Source organism: Hyla sarda, chromosome 2 (assembly GCF_029499605.1).
Source record: "Hyla sarda isolate aHylSar1 chromosome 2, aHylSar1.hap1, whole genome shotgun sequence".
NCBI lineage: Eukaryota > Metazoa > Chordata > Amphibia > Anura > Hylidae > Hyla > Hyla sarda.
This window is the reverse complement of record NC_079190.1, coordinates 299,477,057-299,504,796: the sequence shown is the minus strand read 5'-3', so window position 1 is coordinate 299,504,796 and position 27,740 is coordinate 299,477,057. Positions and strand designations below refer to the sequence as shown.

The 27,740-nt window shown below is 42.1% G+C and overlaps 1 protein-coding gene across 2 annotated transcripts in view; it reads right to left on the bottom strand.

The window, feature by feature from the left end:
• ITPR3 (inositol 1,4,5-trisphosphate receptor type 3) overlaps nt 1–27,740 on the bottom strand; it is a 275,928-nt gene that overhangs the window by 62,057 nt on the left and 186,131 nt on the right. For both annotated transcript variants that reach the window (XM_056557562.1, XM_056557561.1), the window contains exons 44-52: nt 20,472–20,567; nt 18,284–18,391; nt 14,048–14,131; nt 8,710–8,823; nt 8,176–8,368; nt 4,964–5,089; nt 3,276–3,448; nt 824–988; nt 57–237 (exon numbers count right to left, since the gene is read on the bottom strand). In XM_056557562.1, the coding sequence (XP_056413537.1) occupies nt 57–237; nt 824–988; nt 3,276–3,448; nt 4,964–5,089; nt 8,176–8,368; nt 8,710–8,823; nt 14,048–14,131; nt 18,284–18,391; nt 20,472–20,567 (1,240 nt within the window). The remainder of the gene's footprint in view (nt 1–56; nt 238–823; nt 989–3,275; nt 3,449–4,963; nt 5,090–8,175; nt 8,369–8,709; nt 8,824–14,047; nt 14,132–18,283; nt 18,392–20,471; nt 20,568–27,740) is intronic.

The following is a 27,740-nucleotide window of genomic DNA, read 5'->3' as shown; positions in this document are numbered from 1 at the left end:
TGTATTATGGCTTTCCTGCTGCCCTGCAGAAAGATTGTTTCTTCTCAACGACTCACCCTGGGGAAGCCGATCCACTTCCATTATGAAGTCATCTTTTAAGAAGAGGAAGCCCACAATTGAGAAAAGGTAGACTAGAATCAGGGCAAGTAAGGCAGTCAGAAGAATCGATCGGCCATTTCTTGTTACACTCTTAATCACATTAAATAGGGTCTCTTCACGATAAATCAGGTCAAAAAGCTTAAGGTGAAAAAAAAATTTGGACAAAAGGAAATCATATTAAATGATCTACAAATTAAAAATCAACCAAAATGCAATATAACGTATTCTCAATCTCTTGAAGTTGTAAAAAAGATTCTCTGTAATGTGTTTTTCAATTCAGCATCCATGTGCAGCTCTGCTTTAATGACTTTGTTTCTTTCAGCAGCTTTATGAAGTCCCAAAGGCAATATCACCAAGTTTTCCAACAGTAGACTAGGATTGCTTAATAGAAAAGCATTTACAGGGGAAAAAGGAGACGTGGAGCAACTTCTGTTAAAGCAGTGATGTCCAATGTAATAAAGTAGCTGTGCACATTTTTGCTGAACTGCAAGATAGCAGCACTGATGCTGAACAGTTTAAAGAATCACTATGTAGTTATAGATCTAGCTCAACACAGATACTTCTTTGTGCAAGCTTCAAAGATTTAGCTTAAGCAGTTAAGCTGTGACACATAAGTTGTAACCATTGCTGCTTTGAAACCCATAGGTCTTACAGCTAAAGTACTGCATTCAGAGATGGGAAGAATACAATAAAAATGCCAATATGTGGATCACAAGTCACTCACCAATATGCTGTAAAACAGTTCATGAACAAAGATTCCAAAACAACTGCTAAGAATGTAGGCCACATGATAAAGAAACTCCATATCCATTATCATGGCCTTATAGCCACGGATAAAGGTTCCACGATTTCCCACAAAACTAACCACAAAAACTATTTTGTTCGTTAGCTGTAGAGAAGAAAAAAAAGAGTTGAGCAAATGAGGTAAGTTAAGAATGAAAAATACTGAAAACATAAAAGGCTTGTTTTATAAGCAAAGCAGACCAAGATATCCTAGAAGAACAACACAGATTACAGCTACAGCCAGTAATCCACTAGTCATAAAATAAAGAAAATTAGGATGAAAGTTAATATTTTAGATTTCTTAGAAGCCACTACTGATTCTTCAGTCATAGGTGCAAATAAATTAATAAGAATAATATTTTGGTCAACCTTCTTGAAAAGAAAATGGAAATTTTAACCCCTTAAGGACTCAGCCCATTTTGGCCTTAAGGACTCAGACAATTAAATTTTTACGTTTTCATTTTTTCCTCCTCGCCTTCTAAAAATCATAACTCTTTTATATTTTCATCCACAGACTAGTATGAGGGCTTGTTTTTTGCGCGACCAGTTGTCCTTTGTAATGACATAACTCATTATATCATAAAATGTATGGCGCAACCAAAAACCACTATTTTTGTGGGGAAATGAAAACGAAAAATGCTATTTTGCTAATTTTGGAAGGTTTAGTTTTCACGCCGTACAATTTATAGTAAAAATTACGTATGTTCTTTATTCTGAGGGTCAATACGATTAAAATGATACCCATTATTACGTACTTTTATATTATTGTTGCGCTTAAAATAAATCACAAACTTTTTAACCAAATTAGTACGTTTATAATCCCTTTATTTTGATGACCTCTAACTTTTTAATTTTTCCGTATAAGCGGCGGTATGGGGGCTCATTTTTTGCGCCATGATCTGTACTTTTTTTTGATACTACAGTTGCATATAAAAAACTTTTAATACATTTTTTATAATTTTTTTTTAATAAAATGTATTAAAAAAGTAGGAATTTTGGACTTTTTTATTTTTTTTCGTTCACGACGTTCACCGTACAGGATCATTAACATTTTATTTTAATAGTTCGGACATTTACACACGCGGCGATACCAAATATGTCTATAAAAAATTTTTTTTACGCTTTTTGGGGGTAAAATAGGAAAAAATGGCCGTTTTACTTTTTTATTGGGGGAGGGGATTTTTCACTTTTTTTTTACTTTTACATTTTTTTTACATTTTTTTTTACACCCATAAATAGGGGACTATTCATAGCAATACCATGATTGCTAATACTGATCTGTTCTATGTATAGGACATAGAACAGATCAGTGTTTTCGGTCATCTTCTGCTCTGGTCTGCTCGATCACAGACCAGAGCAGGAGACGCCGGGAGCCGGACGGAGGAAGATGAGGGGACCTCCGTGCGGTGTTATGAATGATCGGATCCCCGCAGCAGCGCTGCGGGCGATCCGATCATTCATTCAAATCGCGCACTGCCGCAGATGCCGGGATCTGTATTGATCCCGGCACCTGAGGGGTTAATGGCGGACGCCCGCGAGATCGCGGGTGACGGCCATTGCCGGCGGGTCCTTGGCTGCGATCAGCAGCCGGGATCAGCCGCGCATGACACGGGCATCGCTCCGATGCCCGCGGTTATGCACAGGACGTAAATGTATGTCCTGGTGCGTTAAGTACCACCGCACCAGGACGTACATTTACGTCCTGCGTCCTTAAGGGGTTAAAGGGGTATTCCAGGCAAAACCTTTTTTTATATATATCAACTGGCTCCGGAAAGTTAAACAGATTTGTAAATTACTTCTATTAAAAAATCTTAATCCTTCCAATAGTTATTAGCTTCTGAAGTTTTCTGTCTAACTGCTCAATGATGATGTCACGTCCCGGGAGCTGTGCACGATGGGAGAATATCCCCATAGGAACTGCACAGCTCCCGGGACGTGAGTCATCAGAGAGCAGTTAGACAGAAAACAACAACTCAACTTCAGAAGCTAATAACTACTGGAAGGATTAAGATTTTTTAATAGAAGTAATTTACAAATCTGTTTAACTTTCCAGAGCCAGTTGATATATATAAAAAAGTTTTGGCCTGGAATACCCCTTTAATGTGGCTGTGATTTTGCCTGACATGACGTAGTGTTCCCTGAATCATAATAGAAAATATTTTGCTGACAATGGATTTGTCATAACTTGCAACCAAACTTTGTGCCCACTAATTCCTAGATAGTAAGATGACAGAATTTATACCAAGCTAACTGGTGCCTGTAAGGCATTAATTGCTAAGGGGATATGCATTCTAACTGTTCCATTCCCAGCATAAAATTACTCAAAATGAGTTCTGTCTCTGTGTACTTACTGTACATCTATATGTATTTTCAGAAATAAAATAAAATCTTACATTCAGACCTCCCAGTATGTACAGCGTTGGACCGATTCCCAGGTAATACACAGAACGCAAGATCAATGCTACTATAAGTGGTCGTAGACCATAACGCTTTGTAAAAAGAGACATAACTGAGAAGCAAACCAAGGCCCAAAAAAAAAGAGAGATAAGGGGTGAATCCAGTACTCCTATGAAACAAGACAAAATCAGTATTAGAGAACAACACATTTTTGTGAACAAGACAGATTAAAATATATATATATTTTTCATTTGAATTTGTTTTGAAAGGGCAATACAGTTTTATGATCAAGAATACAGATAATGAAATACTTAACTATTTACAACTCATGTTATAAAGACAAACATTAATGATCAGTTTTAAGTAGCTGATCTTTTATCTGCATGGAAACACAGCTTAAAGGGGTGCTCCAGTGGAAAACATTTTTTTAAATCATCTGGTGCCAAAAAGTTAAATAGATTTGTAAATTTCTTCTATTTTAAAATCTTAATCCTTCAAGTACTTATCAGCTTCTGTTTGCTGCAGAGGAAGTTCTTTTCTTCTTGAATTAATCTTCTGTCTGACCACAGTGCTCTCTGCTGACACCTTTGTCCATTTCAGGAACTGTTCAGAGCAGGAGCAAATCCCCATAGCAAACCTCTCCTGCTCTGGATAGTTCAGTCCAGCCAGTTCTGCACTTCTCATTAACAATATCAGGTTTGTTAGGGCTATGTTAAGAGCGAAAAATAGTCATTGTGCTGTTTGGTATCATGGTGGGTACCACATTGAATATGGACCACTGAATGCCAAGGACAGACTTGTGTCAGGAGATTTTCAGAGGTTTAAGGTCCACAGGACTATAGCCAATCTACCTGAATATGGCAGCAAGATGAAAATTAAAGACAAATCGAAGAGATGGATAATATGAATGGTACCCAAGGGGCCCAGAACAATTCCTAAAGACATTAGAGGTGAACTCCAAAGTCAAGTTACATTAGTGTGAGATCACACCATCCATCGCTTTTTTAATTCATTACTTTTGTCAATTTCAAATTATTTCAGGAAGCATTGTAAATTCTGTCTTTAACAGAAGGGTACCAACAATTTTGTTTACGTCTGTAATACACAGTTTTCTGCCATCCTCTGCTCTCCATATTTTTAACAGTTGATTGTCATTTAAAACAAGCCTCCCTACCAGCTACCTCTCCTTTATATTAAACCCATTTGACCACTCTTAGCTTCCATGTTCCATTCAACCTGCTGTTTATGTTATTAACACACGTGTTCATACATCTTTATCTTTATTCTTCAGCAACATTGTCTTACTGACAGAAACTCAGAGATTTATAGATGCAGGTTTACACTGCTGCTCACTTAATCCATTTACTATTTTTACATTAGTAAATCTTACTATTTATTACATTAGTAAATCTTACTATTTATTACATTAGTAAATCTTACTATTTATTACATTAGTAAATCTTTTTGCAACAGTGAGAATATTTTTATATGCATGAAACTTTTTTTTATAATTATAGTTTTTAATCAGCTATTATTCCTGATTTGTTGTGACTTTGTATGCACATTTTTAGTCCATAGGCATTTACTTTATTTACTTTCAGTTTAATTTATGTTTTCATTGTTTCATAAATTGTCCAGTCTTTATAGATCTTTTGTGAGGAATAAAGTTTCTTAAATATCTTACCCATAGATGTCCCCTCTACGTAGGGATAGAAAAAGGCTATGATTAGGTTAATAAAAACTGCCAGGTTGAAGGAAATAGTTCCCCAAAGTGTCATTCTACGGGAAAACCAATATATTAATGGCATACCTGAAGAAAAAAACAAAAGAGACAGACAAAATAATCATCTGAGTGTTTACAAGAATATAATAGTTAAACAGTAGATTCAATTCAGAAGAAATTTTTGTAAGCTCTTTACTATGTTCATTTTCATCATATTCTTGTCATAAAAACTTTTTTATTTTGATTCTATTTGTTTACATATTGCTGGATTTTCATGAATCTGGTGCAGGTAGGAACACATTGGACATCTAGTTCTAAGCATTTAAAAGGGTAATACAGTTTTATGATCAAGAATACAGATAAAGAAATACTTAAATATTTACAACTCATGTTAGAAAGACAAACATTAATGATCAGTTTTAAGTAGCTGACCTTTTATCTGCATGGAAACACAGCTTAAAGGGGTGCTCTTGTGGAAAACATTTTTTTTAAGTCAACTGGTGCTAGAAAGTTAAACAGATTTGTAAATTACTTCTATTTAAAAATCTTAATCCTTCCAGTACTTATCAGCTGCTGTATGCTCCACAGGAAGTTCTTTTCTTTTTGAATTTCCTTTCTGTCTGACCACAGTGCTCTCTGCTGACACTCCTTGTGAATCTCTGTGTATATCACACATTAAAGAGTCATATTCAATTATTCAGTTTGAAAATATGCTGCCTGCAATTCCAAACATGCTATACTGAGCCTAGTTACATATAGCACTTGTTTAACACTTACAGTGATTATCCGACAGAGCCAAGACATCTATCCAGTACAGTGCAGCATCTACACAATTGGGACTTTGCACATTGCATACAGCCGCCGCTTTAAACCTAAAGTACAAAACCGATCGGGCCATCTCCAATACGGACTTTGACTTTGCTGACCGCCACCATTCCCAGCTGGTCAGGGTAAGGGACTCCGCTTGACAGCGCTGCAGTCCCCACAAACGGTGCCCACCATCTAGCGCTGCGATCCTAGGAGTTGGCCGAGACTCCAGCAGCGCGATCCCTGACTGAGGATTTCAGGCAAGAAACCCAGGGAGACATCCTGCATAGCCGGCACAGAGGAGTACACAGAAGGCCGATCGTGGTACCCTGGAAGCAGTGAGCATTTCATGGAGCATATTTTCAAACTGGATAATTGAATATGACTCTTTAATGTGTGATATACACAGAGATTCACAAGGAGTGACTGACTGTCAATTGAACTTGTTACTGTCTATGGAGTTTGCTACTCTGCATCTGTTGGATTAACATATCACTGTCTGGAAGGATACATTGTTTAACTACATGAATGAACTGTGCAGCTACTGCTGCCACATTGTATCTGCCCTAAATTGAGGATAATTGAGAGCCAGAAAAATTGAATAACTGTTGCTCCTACATATTTATAGTCATCAGACGGCTATAGGGATATTATAGGCTCAAGTCGCAGAATATTTTATAGTTGTTTTTATGTGTGTTGTATTATCTAATACTAATTAAGGGGGTACAAGGGCCCTGTACATCCCCTACACATCCCCTATTTAATTTATCATTGTATATTAATAAATATTTTAAACCAAATATCTTTGAATCCCATTTTTCGTGTAACTAATTTACAAATCTGTTCAACTTTCTGGCACCAGTTGATTTAAAAAAATAGTTTTCCAGTTAAATACCAATTTAAAGATTAGTACACATGTGCAGCTGCCTTTGGTGTTATAGTTGCAGCAGAATTGTTAGGAAATACTTTAGCTTAGGCACCTCTCACACAATAAAAATTCATCCGTAATGAACGTCCGTTACAAAAATCTTGAAAATCGTCCATTAAACGGCCATTATAAAATCCCTAATGGCCTTTAGAAAATCCCATTATAGTTTATGGGATTTTTCTAATAGCCGTTTTAACCCGTTATCGCCCGTTATTAATAGCGACTGTTATTTTGTGACTGGGGAATGAACGGAAGAAATAGTGCATGCACTATTTCTCCCGTTACAAAATAACATCCATTATTAATAACGGGCGATAAAGGGTTAAAACGGCTATTAGAAAAAATCCATAAACTATAATTCCTGAAGAGAGCAGGGATGCAGTGCAGGAGATTGCAGGGGGTCTCAGAACTGACACTTATCTCTTATCATTTGGATAGGGATACATTTTTCAGTACAACAGTACTCCTTTAAAAAAAAATTTCCCTTTTTAATTTTTTTTCACACATTTTTATTGCAATCTTTATATTGCAAATACTGATCAGTGCTATGGATAGGCATCACTGATCAGTGTTATCTGCTATCTACTTCTCTGGTCTGCCTTTAAGCAGAAGAGCCCATAATGACAGTAGGAGGCAGGTGAGGAGACCCCCCCCATCCGCAATCTTAGCTGATCTGAACCCTGCGATCCTGCTGTGGGCAATCAGATCAGCACATCGGAATCACCACATTGCCGCAGATGCCATGATCAATATTGATCATGGCATCTGAGGGGTTAATGGCAGACATCAATGTGATCGTAGTAAGCTTGCAGTAAGAGAACCTATATAAATTGGGGACATAGGAGAATATTTGCCCATAGTAAAAATCCTGTCTATTGCTGCCATTTTCTGATAAGAGATTACATTGAAGACACATGATCACTAAGGCAAATATGTTGTAGTCCTCAATTTCTGTACCGTGAACTTATTATGAAATGTATATATACTGTTTCCTTTGTGGAGCTTACAATTTTATTGGTAAAGAGATCAAAGGTGAAAATTATAAAGCTACTGTATATCTATATCAAGCAATATTGAATTTCATTCCCTTAGTAGTATGGATAATAAATGCATACTTTACCAAAAAGAAATTCTAGAATTCTTGTAATTGCATTGCATTTTGTCATTTATCTTCACTAGAATATGTGAAATTAGTTCTTTTAAGCTTTTAATGGCTGTGCTGCTGATTTTGCACATAGATTTGCTATAACTAAAAGAAGGTGAAAATGCCAGCACTGTGTGTTCAGATGTCAGTCAGGCCTATTATCATCTGTTTTCATAGCATAAGACAACTTGGGCCTTATCCATATAGTTTAAGGACTAAAGGAAGTGCTGAAACCACACAGCTGTTCGTTTCCTATGACAAACCACATTAAGAGCTTATCTGTCAAGTCCATACTTCGCAGTTTCTTCTGCCACTCCATCTCATTATGAAGGAAAGATGACTGGTCAAAGAAATCGCTAACTTTGCTGCCCTGCTCATCCTGCTCAGTGGTCATGAATACTCGGTGCTTTGTCTCTTCTGTGAGGAACTTGCAGATATTTGGAACAGGAAACACAATTTGTTCCATGCTTCGGTCAGAACGTACAATCTATGGATAGCAAACACATAATTCATGAGGCACCTCATAAAAGTATTCCCACAATTGGCAGTGTGTGAAATAAATGGGTACAGTAATGTAGTTGAGCATACTGCTGCCTGAGGCAAAACTAAAGCTGCATCTTTCTCACGATTTATACAATCTATTACTTTTACACTGCCGAAACTTCCTCTAAAATTAAATCTACAGAAGAAAAATGTTTTCTGACAACAGAGTGGCAAGAGATGTTGTATATATATGTTTTCCTGGCCATAAGTCATATTATCGAAGATAACTGCCTCACAATCTGGCCTACTCCTACATGTCAGTCTCTTACTAAGTTACACGCTTACCTCAATCTGTGAAGTATGTCTGGCGTAATATTCCAGAGGATCTTCTTTTTCTTCCTCTACTGGGGCAGCTTTCGACTTCAACATCTGTGACAGCTGTTTATTATTTAGACTGAGCTGCAAATGAAATAACCAACATTAAGTCCTGAAATCTACACACATGGAAGAAACTACTGATTTGTGAAATCCCACTACTTTCTGTATATTCTTAGGTTACATAGCTAAAAAACAAAAAAACTGGAATGCCGAAAAATAAACAGTTATTCTGAATGGTTACTACTAGAGATGAGCGAACTTACAGTAAATTTGATTCCTCACGAGCTTCTCGGTTTGGCAGTTGATGACTTTTCCTGCATAAATTAGTTCAGCTTTCAGGTGGACTGGAAAAGGTGGATACAGTCCTAGGAGACTCTTTCCTAGGAATGTATCCACCTTTTCCAGCCCACCGGAGCACCTGAAGGCTGAACTAATTTACGCAGGATGAGTCATCAACTGCTGAGCTGAGAAGCTCGTGACAAATCAAATTTACTGTAAGTTCGCTCATCTCTAGTTTCTACCATGTACATTATGAGCTAGTAAATGATAAAAGATCAGCTTATTCATAGGATTGATGTGTACATACTAACATACTAAATTTAAAGGGATACTCCCCTGGAAAAGAAAACTGGTTTAAATATAAGTAATTTACAAATCTGTTTAACTTTCTGGCACTAGTTCATTTAAAAAAAATAAAAAAAATTTCAGTGGAGTACCCCTTTAAGTAAATAAGCTAATTTCTCTCTGCACTTGTAAAAATATATAAACATAAAAACCAAGAGAAAACAATCTAAACTCAAAACCGGGGAGAGAAATAATTAACAGTACTACAATTTGAGGGGCTACTAATGCTCCTCTAGCATACACCCTCCACTACGGGTAAGTACAAAACATAACCCAAATTAAATGTGTTTTGTTGAGAACACAATATTTTGTACTCGGTCCAGGAGGTAATACAACATCACACTATATTATGGTAAAGGACTAACAAGGTGGTATATCAAGCTCATACACAAGAAAATATGATGAGATTGGGTGGCTATAAAGTATATGAAACCTGTATCACAACATTGTGTAAATGCAGACCCACCCCTTCAGACAATAATGTGAGGTACATATGAATGTTCTACTTGAAAAATGGGCATTCGCATCTGTGGGGAACAATAAACTTTTCCTATTCAAGCCCTTAAAGTGTACCAGTCGTTAACAAAAACTTTTTATATAATGTAGATAATACCATTGTGGGTACATTCACGAGTGAACGTACCCTATATGTATATTTGTAATATACATTGGTTAAAAAATTTGTATATTTTTGTTCCTACAGCTATTGTTTGTGTGTCTCTGTGAGGAGTCCAAATACAGGAAGTGAGGGTGGACAAGCAGGGCTCTGTGCACTAAGGACAAGCAGGGCTCTGTGCAGTGAGTACAAGAAGAGCTCTGTGCAGTGAGGACAAGCAGGGCTCTGTGCAGTGAGGACAAGAAGAGCTCTGTGCAGTGAGGACAAGCAGGGCTCTGTGCAGTGAGGACAAGAAGAGCTCTGTGCAGTGAGGACAAGCAGGGCTCTGTACACTGACAACAAGCAGGGCTCTGTACACTCATGACAAGCAGAGCTCTGTGCACTGAGGACAAGCAAGGCTCTGTACACTGAGAACAAGCAGGATGACTGACAAGTCACTTGCCTGCACAGAGCCCTGCTTGTCCTGCGCTCACTTCCTGTTTTTGGACTCCTCATAGAGACATACAGACAATAGCTGCAGCTTTTTTGCCCAAAAATAAACAAATGTTTTAATCAACGTATATTCCTTATAATAGTATTATCTACATTATATCAAAAGTTTTTGTTGACGACAGGTACACTTTAGTGCACCCACTTTTCTAATCCTTATCTCTGTAGTCTATGGTCCAACAGCTCGACTCTATAAATTTGGAGATAGATGGATATGCACTATTTACACCAGCAAGTAATTTAATACATATTACTCACTGAATATCTGCTAAACGTGCATCAAACTATTAAACTTAAAGGGGTATTCCGCCCCTAGACATCTTATCCCCTATCCAAAGGATAGGGGATGAGATGTCAGATCGCCGCTGTCCCGCTGCTGGGGACCCCCGGGATTGCCGTTGCGGCACCCCGCTGTCATTACTGCACAGAGCGAGTTCGCTCTGTGCGTAATGACGGGCGATATAGGGAACGGAGCAGCAGCGACATTATGGCTCCGCCCCTCGTGACATCACAGCCCGCCCCCTTAATAGAAGTCTATGGCAGGGGCGTGACGACCACCACCCCCCCTCCCATAGGCTCGCATTGAGGGGGGCGGGCCGTGATGTAACGAGGGGCGGGGCCGTGACGTAACGATGCTCCGGCCCCTGTACTGCCCGTCATTGCGTGCAGAGCGAACTAGCTCTGTGCAGTAATGACAGAGGGGTGCCGCAGCGGCAGTCCCGGGGGTCCCCAGCAGCGGGACCGCGGCGATCTGACATCTTATCCCCTATCCTTTGGATAGGGAATAAGATGTCTAGGGGCGGAGTATCCCTTTAAGTTGGGTTATAAGTCCAAGAATCTCCTCCTATGTATTGTGCCTGTATACAAAATACTAGTCAAGTTATAAGCATGAAATAGATATAAGGTACAAGATCTAATACCAAAATATTTGTATGGCTTTACATTATACCATGGTATATATCTGGCACAGTATATCTAGAATGGCTGTGTCGATATAGTACACATTGCTATGATCTGGTATAAAAACACTTATACACTATACCCTCCAACATGTTTCACCTCATGCAGCATTTCCAAGGATAAGGACACTTTGTAATGGTCGCTATGAGTCCCTATCCTTAAAAATAAAAAGTGTAAATGATGACGTTGCAGATCCATCATTTAATGGACACAAATGGCGCCAAATGGACTTTGACTTTTAATGGGCTCTGTTGGTTCCATCATTTTTATGGGAACAATAATGCTGCATGCAGTGCTATCCTTTCTACCAAATATGACAGAATATGTGATGAAGGGATTTAAAAGGAGCTTTCAACACACATGAACAGAGCCTTAGCTTGAGTTGTTGTACTAGGGAGCCAAACTACACAAAGCTCCTGAGCCATTTCATTACATATTTCTTCCAACTAGCTAAGAACTTTTAGAGGTAATTGCATCTGCACCATACAGTTTAAAATTCAAGATTTGTAACTGAATCTATATGTATAACTTGTACTAATTCTCTTCACAAACCAACTAGCACATGTAATCCTTCTCTAACAGCACATAATGTAACAAGGGCAACTTTCATTAATTGTTGTTTTTAACCGTGCTATAAGTTTTCTGGTTTACAGTTGTTTCCACTCATAAAAATGACTGCAAAATAGCACTTTAGATGAAAAATCAGATACTGGGAAAGAGAAAGCCCATTAAGGTGCAGGGAACATGGAAGATGAACATTTCCTGTAAGTGTACATGCTCTTTCATTTACATTTTGTATTTCACCTAATGATATTGAAAAGACTACACCTGTATTGCAATAATGATTTTTTTTTATTTATAGTCATAGTTAACCTAATACATAAACTTAATGAAATAGAATATACCTGAAAAGTTCAGAGCTGATAAATATTGGCAATTAAGTCTGTCTTACACTTGGACAATCTCTCAATTTAAGTTAATATATCACATGAACTTAGTCATATTTAATTACTGAAATCTGCCAAGAGAATCCTGTCTGCCGAACTTCACTGTCTCCTGTTTAAAAATGTATTTGGAAATGAAAAGTGATATAAAAAAGTGTCTGTGAACTAGAGGCAGGATAGACCGGTAGAGAACAATGCAAAAATGGGGTAAAACTGCTAACAATAGGTGCATTGTTAGTCATATTTATATAACACTAGCTGAGTACCCGGCGTTGCCCGGTTTTTCCTTTCTAATCCTTGTTGGGGAGGAAAATAAACAAAGGAGGAAGCTTTTGACTTCACATCCCGTCATCATATCTCGACCTCATATACCAACCTCACATCCTGTCATCATATCCCGACCTCCTATCCCCTCCTCCTATCCCCTCCTCCTATCCCGACCTCCTATCCCGACCTCATATCCCATCCTCCTATCCCGTCCTCCTATCCCGACCTCCTATCCCGACCTCCTATCTCGACCTCCTATCTCGTAACATATGCAGTAACATATATTTCCCATTGACTTGTATGGGACTTTAAACATAAACCCCGCCCCTCGCAAATGGGGGTGAGTAAGGGTTAAATCACCTATCCTATGTTTGTTGTTGACATATAAGTAACATGTGTGCCAAGTGTCATGTTAATATCTTTAGCCGTTTTAACGTGATGCTGGAACATACACACATACATACACACATGTTGAGTTTTATATATATAGACTAGCTGAGTACCCAGCGTTGCCCGGTTTTTCCTTCCTAATCCGTGTTGGGGAGGAAAATAAACAAAGGAGGAAGCTTTTGACTTCATATCCCATCCTCATATATTGTTGTCATATCCCGACCTCCTATCCCGTCCTCCTATCTCAACCTCCTTTCCCGTCCTCCTATCTCGACCTCCTATCCCGTCCTCCTATCCCGTCCTCCTTTCCCGTCCTCATATCTCGACCTCCTTTCCCGTCCTCCTATCCCCTCCTCCTATCCCGATCTCCTATCCCGTCCTCCTATCCTGTCCTCCTATCCCGTCCTCCTATCCCGTCGTCCTATCCCGACCTCCTATCCCGACCTCCTATCCCATCCTCCTATCCCGTCCTCCTATCCCGTCCTCCAATCCCGACCTCCTATCCCGGTCCTCCTATCCCGACCTCCTATGTCAACCTCCTATCCCGACCTGTAATATGTGTACCAGTTATTGAAATATCTCCAGCTGTACGGAAGTTATGTGGGAACATACATTTCCCATTGATTTGCATGGGACTTTAAACAAAAACCCCGACCCTCACAAATGGGGGTAGTTAAGGGTTAAATTAACTATCCTATATTTTAAGTGGATATATAAGTAACATGTGACCAAGTATTATCGAAATATCTCCAGCCGTTTGGAAGTTATGCAGTAACATATATTTCCCATTGACTTGTATGGGACTTTAAACATAAACCCTGCCCCTGGCAAATGGGGGTGAGTAAGGGTTAAATCACCTATCCTATGTTTGTTGTTGACATATAAGTAACATGTGTGCCAAGTTTCATGTTAATATCTTTAGCCGTTTCAACGTGATGCTGGAACATTCACACACACACACGTTGAGTTTTATATATATAGATTAAACTTGATAAACAAATAGAGCTAGTATTACCATAGTAGAGATGCTCTCTTCCTCCTCTTGAATTCTTCGGATAGGCTTTAAAAGTTGTTGTAGATGCCTGTTGTGGCGTGCCAGCTACAAACAAATGACATAAAATTGTGCTAATTTACATTAATTAGTTGTATTATGTGTAATATTGTAGAAAGGAGAATCAATAAAAATTGCTGTTTCTTTGTTAGATAACTGCATCTATGAGTTGCTCTGCAAACAGAAAACTGTTTTTGAAATATAATTTCAGCATATTTAACTTATTCACATATATAGTATATGCTGGAGATTTTATGCTGTGTATTGCAGCAAAAAACACATGTGTGAACTTACCCTAAATCAATATAAATAAATAGCTGAACACATCATAAAATCTACAGCATCAAACCTGCGACATAAAAATTTGCAGCTTAAGCAGAACATGTAAACATAGCCTAAATCATTGTAAATAAATATCTGAACTCTGCAGCAGAAAATCTACAGTATGTGTGAAACCTGCCTACCAGAAAACCTACAGGAATCTACAGCATATACAACACTAAGGAATATTAGGGTGAGTTTACATGCATCAGATATATTGAATAAATTATTGTGATGCAATAAGATATATTAATTTGCATAAGAATATTTCAGATAATTAGGACAATTGCAGATATTTCTGCACCAAATCTCCCGCATGTAAATTTACCCTCTGGGTTCATATCCCACTTGTACATTTAGGAAGGCATTTATCATTGTTTGCTTTGGTAAGCAAACCAAATGTGCTACATACTGTATTTATCATATTATCACAGGGAGTTGATACATTTGGAGCACATAAGCAAAACAAAAGAGTGGCTGATACTTTTTTGAGACTGATACTTTTGTGAGAGTTTTTTGGGGGACTTTTTAAATTTGCTCATGTACAGGAGCTTTGTTCTCCAGGTCAGACCTGGAGCAGACTTGTAAAGGGTTTGCGACTTTTTTTTTGCCTAAGTGCCACCTTTGGACATGATAAATTCCCGACCACTGCAAAGTGAAAACTGAAATTTGCTTAGGTAGGGGCTGTTTGTAACTTTTTGCTTATCCACTAAAGTTGCAAAAAAAAAGTGCTTAGGCGCACATGCAACTTTTTGTGTGCCCAGAGTAAGCAAAAAAAAAAGAAAGGCCGTCAATACGTTGATAAATGTCCCCCATAGTGTTTTCATGATATAGCATGCAATGGGCCATATTACAACGTTTTACTTGGTGATTTCCAGTGTTTGCTGCACAGCCATGTAGCCGACTAAGGGAGTGCCCGCACGACAGCAGTATTCTTACTTCGCAATGCTGCTGTCATTCTGTGGCTGGGCAGGACATAGTATCGAGGGAGGCTAGCAAGAAGGCTGGGGGCATGGTCTAAGTGGGAGACATGTGTGCGGCAAAGAGCTCCCTCTGCTCGCAGCATCACCTGTGACAAGCGATCCTCTGCTCTCTCTTTCACCAGAAACTGTGGGACAGTAACTGTGGCCAGAAGATCCTACCAGATAACCATGAAGGGGAACAGAGGGGAAAGGGGGACAGGAGTCTGTAAGGGAGGATAGGAGGGGTCTGGAGCAGGAGTTTAAGGGGTGTTTTAGAGGGCATAGAGGAGTTTGGAGGGGGAAACAGAAATCTGTTAAGGGGGGGGTCTGGAGGGAGAAACATGAGTCTGAGAAGGGGGGGGGCAGAAGGGTTTGGAGGGGAAAATGGAAACTGCAAGGGGAAAAGAGGTGTCTATAGTGGGAAACAGGAGAACAGGAGTCTTAAGGGAAGGCAGAAGGTTATGGAGCAAGACACAGATGTCTTTGAGGACAGAGGAGTCTGGAGGCGGAAAAAGAAGTCTGTAAAGGGGAGGGGCTGAGAGGACTGGAGCAGGACAGTGGGGGGTATGTTGGGGGGACAACAGAGCAGTGTGGAGGGGGAACAGGAATCTGTAAGGTGGCAAAGAGGTCTGGAGTAGGACAGAGGAGTGTGAGGGTGGCAGAGGGGAGTAGAGGAGGGCAAAAGAACTGGAGGGAAACAGGAGTCTGAGAGTGGGACAGTACAGGAGTATGATTCAGCCGAACTGAGAAGAAACAGTGTGTGGTATTATTATATTCAAAGGTACAGTGTGTGGCAATATTATATTCAGGGGTACAGCGAGTAGTGGTATTTAGGGGTATGGTTTGTGGCAGTATTATATTCAAGGGGACAGTGTGAGGCAGTATTATACTCAGGTGCAGTGTGCGGCAGTATTATATTCAGGGATCCAGTGTGTGCTAGTATTCTATTCAGCGGTACATTGTGTCACAGTATTATACTCAGGGGCATTGTGTGACAGTATTATAGTCAGGGACAGTGTAGTAGTGTTCCTTTTAAGTCAGGACCACTTCTTACCATGGTGTTGTTGTTGTTAGGTCCATGCTCAGAGCTTAAAAGAAAATCTGCTGCACAGATATTGGGTATATCCAATAAATGAGTGTCAGATTCAAGGCACTGATGCAAGCTCTTCATTCAGTAGTGGTTATAGCTGATACTGTAGCTTGTCCCATTCACTTGAGTGGATAGATCATCAGTATAAAAGTCTGTGGAAACCCTTTTAATTAAGTGTAGAAAAACTACGCAATAAGCTTCTTCATTTTCTCTAGTGGTCACTGCAGCAGCCTAAATATCCCATCTTGGCCAGTAAATGACCCCCTATACCAAGCGCACGTGTCATCCATTAAACCCTTTACATACCACAGTCAATGCTGATCACAGAATATAAAGGGCCCATGTATGAACCTATATTTAAGTCTAAAATCCTGCGCTGGTGGGGTGCACCTTGTGCGAAGCATGTACCAAGCTAGGTTTATCAGCGTAAATTACTTTTTGTTCTCAGCGAGCGTTTTGTGGGAGTTTTCATTGTGATGCATCATGTATGCTAGGATTTATCATGTCCGGGAGTGCCGCACAAAATAAGAAAGTTTGTGGGATGTGCTGTATACAGCCATACATAGCGCACAGCTGTATACAGCATCAGAGGATTGCTCCCTAAGGGTATGTACACACTGCGGAATTCCCGCAGTGTGAACGGGTCTTCAGCGCCGCTGAAATTGCTCTGCGCAAAGAAAGAACATGTTAATTCTTTGCACGGAATTCCGCGAGTACTGCATAGCCTCGATGGTGACAGCGCAGTGCCCCGCCGTCCCACCGCCAAAGTATCTTCGGCGGTGGCCGCCTGACGGAATATCCGCTCGTGAAATTCCTCGAGCTGAGTTTCTGCAGTGTGAACATACCTTTACTCTTTCCTGGTCAAGAGGAATGCAATGTATATCTTCTGCCTAGCCAAGCTCTGAAATCACAGATCGCTGATCTGTCTGGAGTCCCTGCTTTGAGCTGGCAGTAGGCCAGCTCAGAGTCTGGGCCCCAGTATACTATACAGTGCTATGCTAGGCAGTGTTGTATAGTATACAGCCGACAGATAAAAGTGTTTGGTGCACATTTATGCCCAGCCAAGTGTATTTGGATTACCTGCAGCACACATGTGTGTGCTGAAGGCAATCCAAAAGTTGTGGCATAAGCATTAGCTGACATTTATAAAGAGGCACATCCTCTTGATACATGCTGGCAAAATGTGCCTGCCATAATTATGGCCTGTGACCATGGTGTAAAAGGTAAAACTTTTTCTTCATCTTTCATAAGTTCTTTATTATGGCAAAAACTTAAAGTGCAACTGTCTCATAAAAACAGGTTAACAAACCGTCAACAAAGCCTACATGCTGATTACTGGTATTCGGCAGCCATACTTTTGTTTTGGCACTGTGACGTTGATGAAAAGAGACATGGCCATCCCTCTCCGACTGTTAGCGACAGTGAATAAAAGTTGATTTTACAGCTTAAGAGTGCCAAAACAAAGATATGGCTGCAGTCTACCAGTAAGCAGCTTGTAGGCTTGTAGGCTGTGTTGACAGCTTATTGCCCTATTTTTATGTGACATTTGTGCTTTAAAAAAAATCAATAACTGTACAAAACTGGTAACTAATTGGAAAATGATGTAGCTTGTTTTGTCCTTCTATGCATAAACATTTATACATGCCAAACTTGCAAACTGTTGGCGTAAAAATAAAATTAAAAAAGTATTATATGAACATTATGCTCTTTATAAAGGGATATTACTGCATTATATTACCCATCATCATATTGTGGTGACTAATTTATAGAAATACAGTACTAACATAGTAACATGATAAAAAAGGAAATAAAATCACGAGGGCCAACCTGCAAAGCAAGGATGTAAATGTTATGTCCAACTTCACGTGGTAACACATCAGACGCATCAGAGTCTCCTTCTTCTTCTTGAAAGTAAGCTTTCTTGATAACATCCACCTAATAAAGACATCTCAAGTGTTAATAAATATATATTCTGGATACAGTAGGGTGACATCTACAATATAGCAGAAATTTTATTGATAAAGGTACAATACATTTAAATTGAATATATCACTTAGATTTTTTTACTGATTAGAGGCAAATACTGAAATATGTTTTTTCTAATCAGTTTTTTCAAATATTTGTATTTATTTTTTTAGTATATTAATATGGTACAGCCATCTTGCCTGAACTGCTTTTAACTGCAAGCCCCATGGACATACCCACAGAGGAGGTTATTTATCATTGTGTTCTATTGCTTTTTTTGGTCTACATATGCAATTTTTTTTGAGAGAGAGAGAGAGAGAGAGAGAGAGAGAGAGAGAAAGAGAATAAGATAGAGAATAAGAACGTTTAAAGACATAAAAAGTTAAAAATTAGAAAAAAAAATGCAAATGAAAAGTAAAGCAGTTGTCCATATGAAACAATCAGATATATTTTTTAAGGTACAAAAAAGGAATGGTAAAGACATAAGAAACAATAAGATTGTTGGCAATTTCATGTGCCCAAGTTTAAAAAAATATCCGACAAAGTGATAATAACAAAAAAATAAATAAAATGAAAGGTAAAAAATATATATATGTTCAACTAAAACCTCCATTTCTCGAACAATAACTTTTTTTTTTATGGCCTGCGGCAAGGTAAACCACTGTTCAAATTTGAGACACTCTTTGCAGACCTTCTTTTAGACATTCATTTGCATTAAAACTAAAACAAATAAAGCCAAACAAACAGATAAACTAGCTCCTCAGAAGCAGGGTAGGCATGATCTGAAAGCGGCGGTATAAAATAATCTTGGTGCAGATCTGCGTAACATTTATCATGGTCACTGCGACAATATGATAAATTTGGAGCAGCACCACCAAAAAAAACACATCTAGACAAACAACAAAAATGATCTAGCCTAGACCATTATTGATAAATAACCCCCAAAGAGTGGAGCTGATTTTACTGCCTTCTGTAGGAGAGTTTTCTGGACATATTCTATGATCTGTGCAGAAGTCTTATGTATCTACTGGTGCCTGTGATGATTAGGAGGGAACTGCTGGAAAATGATCTCTACAGAAAAGTAGGTGTCAGGTTGTTATTAGGCTTAGTGGTCAGAATGAATTATATTAGATTAGAAAAAACATCCCCAAAAATTATTTTTAAATATGTTTAAAATGTACCTGTCGTTTCAAAAGATTTATATAAACTTGCATGGTTTTGTTATATTAACCCTTCAGATAGATGACAAGGTGATCCATGGTGCACAGGTATTTCTCATTCTGTCCATTTCAGAATGAGACCAGAACTGGGCTGTTTGCCAGTAGTATGTACATAGGGCTTCCTTTTCCCTGGCCTGATGATTTACAGTACAATTCTATAGATTGAATGTGGGGGAAGAAGAGGTTAAAGGAGATATATATCGTGCCATCGTCCTGCACTGGACCCCGGCTCTCCCCGGTAATGGGGAATGTCTATCTCTGGCTCTCCCATAGAGATACATGGAGGGGGTGTTTCGGCCACTGCTTCATGCAGGGGTCGACACGCTTCATTCCCGGGGAGAGCCGGGGTACCGTGCAGGAGATTGCGTGGCGATACTCTGTGTGACAATTCTCCTTTAATGTAGCACTGGCTTACTATGTGAGCAGAAAGGAAATAAACTACAGCACAGAAATAAAAGGATTACACTTACTACTGAGCTGCTGTTAATAATGACAAGCTAAAGGAAGGGGTATAGGGAATTACATTCAAGAGGGAACACTGTGTGCATACAGTAATAGGATGACAAGAAACAGCTTCCCAGAGTCCAGGCTCTCCTTCTCTGCTGAACATAGCACTAGCTAAGCCCCTCCTGTACTTTGTGTTTTGTCCTGGTCGCTCTGTTTTTAGAGTCTAGAGTTTGTTACTACAGTCGGACTGAGCGCCTAAGAAGAGGCAGTAATATTTTTTTCTGGGTAAGATGTCTTTTTTAGTAAATAAATCTTCAGTAAATGAATCTTCAGATATGTTAGGAATCACATAACATGTCACTTTAATACTAAAAGTTGCTTACCAATTCTTGGGGTCGTAGACTGATAAGAATTCTTTCTGCATTCTCACTGTCATGACGACTCTCCATGAGGGCTAAAAGCAGCTTTGATGCATTGTCCTGTATGATATCAATGTTAAGAATTAGATACAATATTTTATACTTGGGACACTTGGTACAATGTATAATTCAATGGAAACAAAACTATAAGAATTTACAGAGGAATTTTATGACAATCAAAAAACAATAGGAACTAATTAATAATTAGTTAATGCCCCAGCAGTTGTACCTCCCGCGATCAGTTACATATACCCTATCCTGTGGATAGGGGATAAGTTAATTCTGGCAGCAGTATCCCTTTAAGGTCTGTACTCAAATATAGTGCCTGTCACAAATACTGCTTCGACAGTGCAGTATCAGCCACTGCCCCCCATACATTGCCACAATTTCACTCATAAACTTCTAGCCATAAATACCCCTGTTCAGTGCCATCCAAAATGCCCAATGCTAGCCTCTGCAGTGACATATGAACTGCAAGGAGAGGAAGCACTTATAAGTTGACTTATTGTCATCAGGGAGAGACAAGTAGCCCCTACAGTATATAGTGCATATAGTGCCTCTAATCTCTTTCAAATTGTGTCCTTAACATCAGAGATTAATTTTATACAAATTTTATTTTTATACATGTGACAGTAGAAAAACTAATGTGTTATATGTTATAAATTAAGGTGGTTCAGTTAAGAGTTGGTTAGGCTGCAGCACATATCCTGTATGGTATTTTTAAATTACAGATTAAATTAAAGGGTTACTCCTGGCAAAAGCTTTTCTGTCAAAAATATAAATATTGCTGGTTAGTGTGTCATGATGGTGTTTGCCAAAGGGCAACTATTGTTTTACACACTTCTGTGTAATCAAATAAGGCAAAGTGTTTGACAGGCAGGCAATGCATTGAGCTTACACTTACTTAAGGAAGTGCGGGCACAGTGGGAATGGCAGTGGTGGGGGAGCCAGAAAGGTAAGTATTGGATAATTCCTATTTTCCATGAATCAAATTATTTAGAAAAAATACTGGCCTCAAGTACCTCCAATGCAATTAAATACGTCAAACTACCCCAAAGCACATCATGAGGACAGTGCAAAGCACCACTAAAGACATTGCATACTTCCAGTGGTACATGTATAAAAGGTGGAGAACCTAGGGTAACATAGTAACATAGTTTATAAGGTTGAAAAACCACCAGAGTCCACCAAGTTGAACCAATATCCCTAATCAGTCCCTACTGAGTTGATCCAGAGGAAGGCAAAAAACTTTCATACTAGAGGTAAAAATTCCTTCCCGACTCCAAATATGGCAGTCAGAATAAATCCCTGGATCAACGTTCTGTCCCTATAAATCTAGTATACATAACCAGCAATGTTATTACTCTCCAAAAATGCATCCAGCCTCTTTTGAATTATTTTACAGAGTTCACCATGACCACCTCCTCTGGCAGAGAGTTCCATAGTCTCACTGCTCTTACATTAAAGAACCCTGTCTGAGCTGGTGTAGAAACCTTCTTTCCTCAAGATGTAGAGGATGCCCCCTTGTTATAGATACAGTCCTGGGTATAAATAGATCATGGGAGAGATCTCTGTAAGGTCTCCTGAAATATTTATACATTGTTATTAGGTCTCCCCTAAGCCTTCTTTTTTCTAAACTAAATAACCCAAATTCTGATAATCTTTCTGGGTACTGTAGTCCTCCCATTCCCTGTATTACTCTGGTTGCCCGTCTTTGAACCCTCTCCAGGTCTACTATATCTTTCTTGTACACTGGTGCCCAGTACTGTACACAGTATTCCATTTCTGGTCTGACTAGTGATTTGCACAGTGGTACAATTATTTCCTTGTTGTGGGCATCTATGCCCCTATTGATGCACCCCATGATTTTATTTGCCTTGGCAGCAGCTGCTCGACACTGGTCACTACAGCTAAATTTACTGTTAACTAAGACTCCTTAGTCCTTTTCCACATCAGTCATCCCAAGTGTAACCCATTTAATACATAATCCCAGCCCAGGTTTTTCCTCCCCATGTGCATTACCTTACATTTATCAGTGTTGAACCTCATCTGCAACTTCCCAGCCCAAACCTCCAACCTATCCAGATCCATTTGTAATAGTGCACTGTCCTCTACAGTGTTTACCGCTTTACAGAGTTTAGTATCATCTGCAAAAATTGCTACTTTACTAGTCAACACCTTTTCAAGGTCATTAATGAATATATTCTAAACTACAGAGCCAGACTGCTGTTATAGAAATGTCCAGGCTACATATCCTGACTCAAGAAGTGTTATAGGGGACACGCCGGGTTATGCCACAAAAAGGTGATTATACATCATCATAACCCTTTCAATTTTGCACCTAAATTCCATATTATGGCTTATTTTTTGTGTCACCAAATCTAATTTGCAGTGACATTAGTCCTTTTACAAAAAAAAAAAACAACGGCGAAACTGAAAAAAATTCATTGTGCGACAAAATTGAAGAAACAATTCTATTTTTTAACTTTTGGGGGCTCCTGTTTCTATGCAGTGCATTTTTTGGTAAAAATGACATATCTTTATTCTGTAGGTCCATATGGTTAAAATGATACCCTACTTATTATATAGATTTGATTCTGTCTTACCTCTAGAAAAAAAATCATACCGTATATCCCGGTGTATAAGACGACTTTTTAACCCCGAATTTTCTTCTGAAAAGTCGGGGGTCGTCTTATACCCCAGGTACTGGGGTCCGGCATAGGAATACCTTTGATTATCTGCCCGGCCCGGCTCCCGTGTGCGGCTGCAGGCGGGGACCGGCCATAGCATGTAAAAACTAATTACTGATACTAAAAACCAGGGGGCATCCAGCTGTTGTGAAACTACAACTCCCAGCATGCCCGAACCGGCAAAGGCTGTCCGGGCATGCTGGGAGTTGTAGTTTCACAACAGCTGGAGGCCCCCTGGTTTTTAGTAGACTGTATTAGTTTTTACCTGCTAGGGCCGGCCCCCCGCCTGCAGCCGCACACGGGAGACGGGCCGGACACATAAATAGAAGTTGTCACGATTCGGCTTCCAGGTAGTGGATCCTCTGTGTCAGCGAGGGATTGGCGTGGACCGTGCTAGTGGACCGGTTCTAAGAGGCTACTGGTATTCACCAGAGCCCGCCGCAAAGCGGGATGGTCTTGCTGCGGCAGTAGCAACCAGGTCGTATCCACTAGCAACGGCTCTACCTCGCTGACTGCTGAGAAGGCGTGGGACAGAAGGACTAGGCAGAGGCAAGGTCAGACGTAGCAGAAGGTCGGGGGCAGGCGGCAAGGTTCGTAGTCAGGATGGGTAGCAGAAGTTCAGGTACACAGGCTTTGGACACACTAAACGCTTTCACTGGCACAAGGCAACAAGATCCGGCAAGGGAGTGCATGGGAGGAGGTCAGATAAAGGCAGGGAGCAGGTGGAAGCCAATTAAGCTAATTGGGCCAGGCACCAATCATTGGTGCACTGGCCCTTTAAGTCTCAGAGAGCTGGCGCGCGCGCGCCCTAGAGAGCGGAGCCGCGCGCGCCAGCACATGACAGCAGGGGACCGGGACGGGTAAGTGACCTGGGATGCGATTCGCGAGCGGGCGCGTCCCGCTGTGCGAATCGCATCCCCAACGGCCAAGACAGTGCAGCGCTCCCGGTCAGCGGGACTGACCGGGGCGCTGCAGGGAGAAAGGCGCCGTGAGCGCTCCGGGGAGGAGCGGGGACCCGGAGCGCTAGGCGTAACAGTACCCCCCCCCTTAGGTCTCCCCTTCTCTTTGTCCGGTAACTGCCTCCCCTGGGATGAGGACACCGGGAAAGAATGGAGGGTTTCCCCAACGGCAGGCAGTACAGCAGGAGTGGGAATGGGGAGGGAGGGCAGAGGGCGAGGCCTGGCACGGGGCAGTGTGACACCAGGACGGGGGCCATGGGGAGGCACAGAGGCTTGCCTGACGGGACTGGGAGGGGGGGAGAGGCACTTCCCGTGGCAGGCAGAGTCCCAGTTCCTGATCTCCCCGGTGGTCCAATCAATGGTGGGGGAATGAAGCCGGAGCCAAGGCAGACCGAGGAGGACCTCAGAGGTACAGTTGGGGAGAATGAAGAATTCAATCCTCTCAAGGTGGGGTCCAATAGACATGAGGAGGGGCTCTGTGCGGTAACGCACGGTGCAGTCCAATCTGGCTCCGTTGACCGCGGAAATGTAGAGCGGCTTGACGAGACGGGTCACCGGGATGCTGAATTTATTAACAAACGACTCCAAAATAAAATTTCCAGAGGCACCGGAGTCCAAGCAGGCCACGGCTGAGAGGGAGGAGTTGGCTGAAGAAGAAATCCGCACGGGTACCGTGAGACGTGGAGGAGCAGACTTGGAACCAAGAGACGCCACACCCACGTGAGCTGGGTGCGTGCGTGCGTTTCCCAGGCGTGGAGGACGGATAGGGCAATCCACCAAGAAATGCTCGGTACTGGCACAGTAAAGACAGAGATTTTCTTCTCTACGGCGATTCCTCTCTTCCTGGGTCAGGCGAGACCGATCCACTTGCATGGCCTCCTCGGCGGGAGGCCCAGGCGAAGACTGCAAAGGATGCTGTGGGAGAGGTGCCCAGAGATCTAAGTCCTTTTCCTGGCGGAGCTCTTGGTGTCGCTCAGAAAAACGCATGTCAATGCGGGTAGCCAAATGGATGAGTTCTTGGAGGTTGGCAGGAATCTCTCGTGCGGCCAGCACATCCTTGATGCGACTGGATAGGCCTTTTTTAAAGGTCGCGCAGAGAGCCTCATTATTCCAGGATAGTTCAGAAGCAAAAGTACGGAATTGTATGGCGTACTCGCCAACGGAAGAATTACCCTGGACCAGGTTCAACAGGGCAGTCTCGGCAGAAGAAGCTCGGGCTGGCTCCTCGAAGACACTCCGGAGTTCAGCGAAGAAGGCCTGGACTGTGGCTGTGGCAGGATCATTGCGGTCCCAGAGCGGTGTGGCCCAAGACAAGGCCTTTCCTGAAAGAAGGCTTACTACGAACGCCACCTTAGACCGTTCTGAAGGAAACCAGTCCGACAACATCTCCATATGCAGGGAACACTGAGACAAAAATCCACGGCAGAGTTTAGAGTCCCCATCAAATTTGTCCGGCAGGGACAAGCGGAGGTTAGGAGCAGCCACTCACTGCGGAGGAGGTGCAGGAGCTGGCGGAGGAGATGGTTGCTGCTGTAGCAGAGGCAGAAGTTGCTGTAACATGGCGGTCAACTGCGACAGCTGCTGTCCTTGTTGGGCAATCTGCTGCGATTGCTGAGCGACCACCGTGGGAAGATCAGCGAGACTTGGCAGCGGCACCTCAGCGGGATCCATGGCCGGATCTACTGTCACGATTCGGCTTCCAGGTAGTGGATCCTCTGTGTCAGCGAGGGATTGGCGTGGACCGTGCTAGTGGACCGGTTCTAAGAGGCTACTGGTATTCACCAGAGCCCGCCGCAAAGCGGGATGGTCTTGCTGCGGCAGTAGCAACCAGGTCGTATCCACTAGCAACGGCTCTACCTCGCTGACTGCTGAGAAGGCGTGGGACAGAAGGACTAGGCAGAGGCAAGGTCAGACGTAGCAGAAGGTCGGGGGCAGGCGGCAAGGTTCGTAGTCAGGATGGGTAGCAGAAGTTCAGGTACACAGGCTTTGGACACACTAAACGCTTTCACTGGCACAAGGCAACAAGATCCGGCAAGGGAGTGCATGGGAGGAGGTCAGATAAAGGCAGGGAGCAGGTGGAAGCCAATTAAGCTAATTGGGCCAGGCACCAATCATTGGTGCACTGGCCCTTTAAGTCTCAGAGAGCTGGCGCGCGCGCGCCCTAGAGAGCGGAGCCGCGCGCGCCAGCACATGACAGCAGGGGACCGGGACGGGTAATTGACCTGGGATGCGATTCGCGAGCGGGCGCGTCCCGCTGTGCGAATCGCATCCCCAACGGCCAAGACAGTGCAGCGCTCCCGGTCAGCGGGACTGACCGGGGCGCTGCAGGGAGAAAGGCGCCGTGAGCGCTCCGGGGAGGAGCGGGGACCCGGAGCGCTAGGCGTAACAGAAGTATTCCTATCCCGGACATGCCTGTGTCCACCGGTCACTTACCATTCCCTGGCCAACGCGCGTCCTCCTGCGATGATCCTCCGGTCCTCCGCCTCTATGGTTGTACGTCAGTGACGTCCTGTGTGTACAACCATAGAGACGCAGGAGGACCAGGAGGACCGGAGGATCATCGCAGGAGAACGCGCGTTGGCCAGGGAATGGTAAGTGACCGGCGGCACGTTATCTTCTTCAGTGTTCCGGTCACTGCTCCCCCGGTACTGGCACCTCCTGCTATGGTCCATAGGCCATAGCAGTAGATTTGATCCCGGGCCGGAGGAGCGGTGACCGGAACACTGTGGGGGCAGCACACAGACATACAGCCTCCAGCCATACACTTTATATGGCTGGAGGCTGACGCTGTATGTCTGTGGGGAAGGGGGGGGGGGAGCTGACAACCTAATGTGGGGAGAGCTGCCTACTATTATGGGGGGGCTGCTGCCTACCATTATAGGGGGAGCTGCCTAGTATTATGGGGGGGAGCTGCCTACTATTATAGGGGGAGCTGCCTACTATTATGGGGGGAGCTGCCTACTATTATGGGGGGGGGGAGCTGCCTACTATTATAGGGGGAGCTGTCTACTATTATAGGGGGAGCTGCCTACTATTATAGGGAGAGCTGCCTACTATTATGGGGGGAGCTGCCTACTATTATGGGGGGAGCTGCCTACTATTATGGGGGGAGCTGCCTACTATTATAGGGGGAGCTGCCTACTATTATGGGGGGAGCTGTCTACTATTATGGGAGGGAGCTGCCTACTATTATGGGGGGAGCTGCCTACTATTATAGGGGGAGCTGCCTACTATTATGGGGGGAGCTGCCTACTAATGTGGGGGAACTGCCTACTATTGTGGGGGGAACTGCTACTAATGTGGGGGAGCTGCCTACTAATGTTGGGGAACTCCCGACCTAATGTTGGGGAGCTGGGAGCTGGCAATCTAATGTGGGGGAACTGCAACCTAATGTGGGGGAACATGCTGCCTACCTAATGTGGGGGGGAACTATACTGCCTACCTAATGTGGGGGGAACTATACTGCCAACCTAATGTGGGGGAACATGCTGCCTACTAATGTGGGGGAACATGCTGCCTACCTAATGTGGGGGGAACTACAAGGTACTGTACACTGCGGTAGAGGGGTAGTCTTATATGGCGAG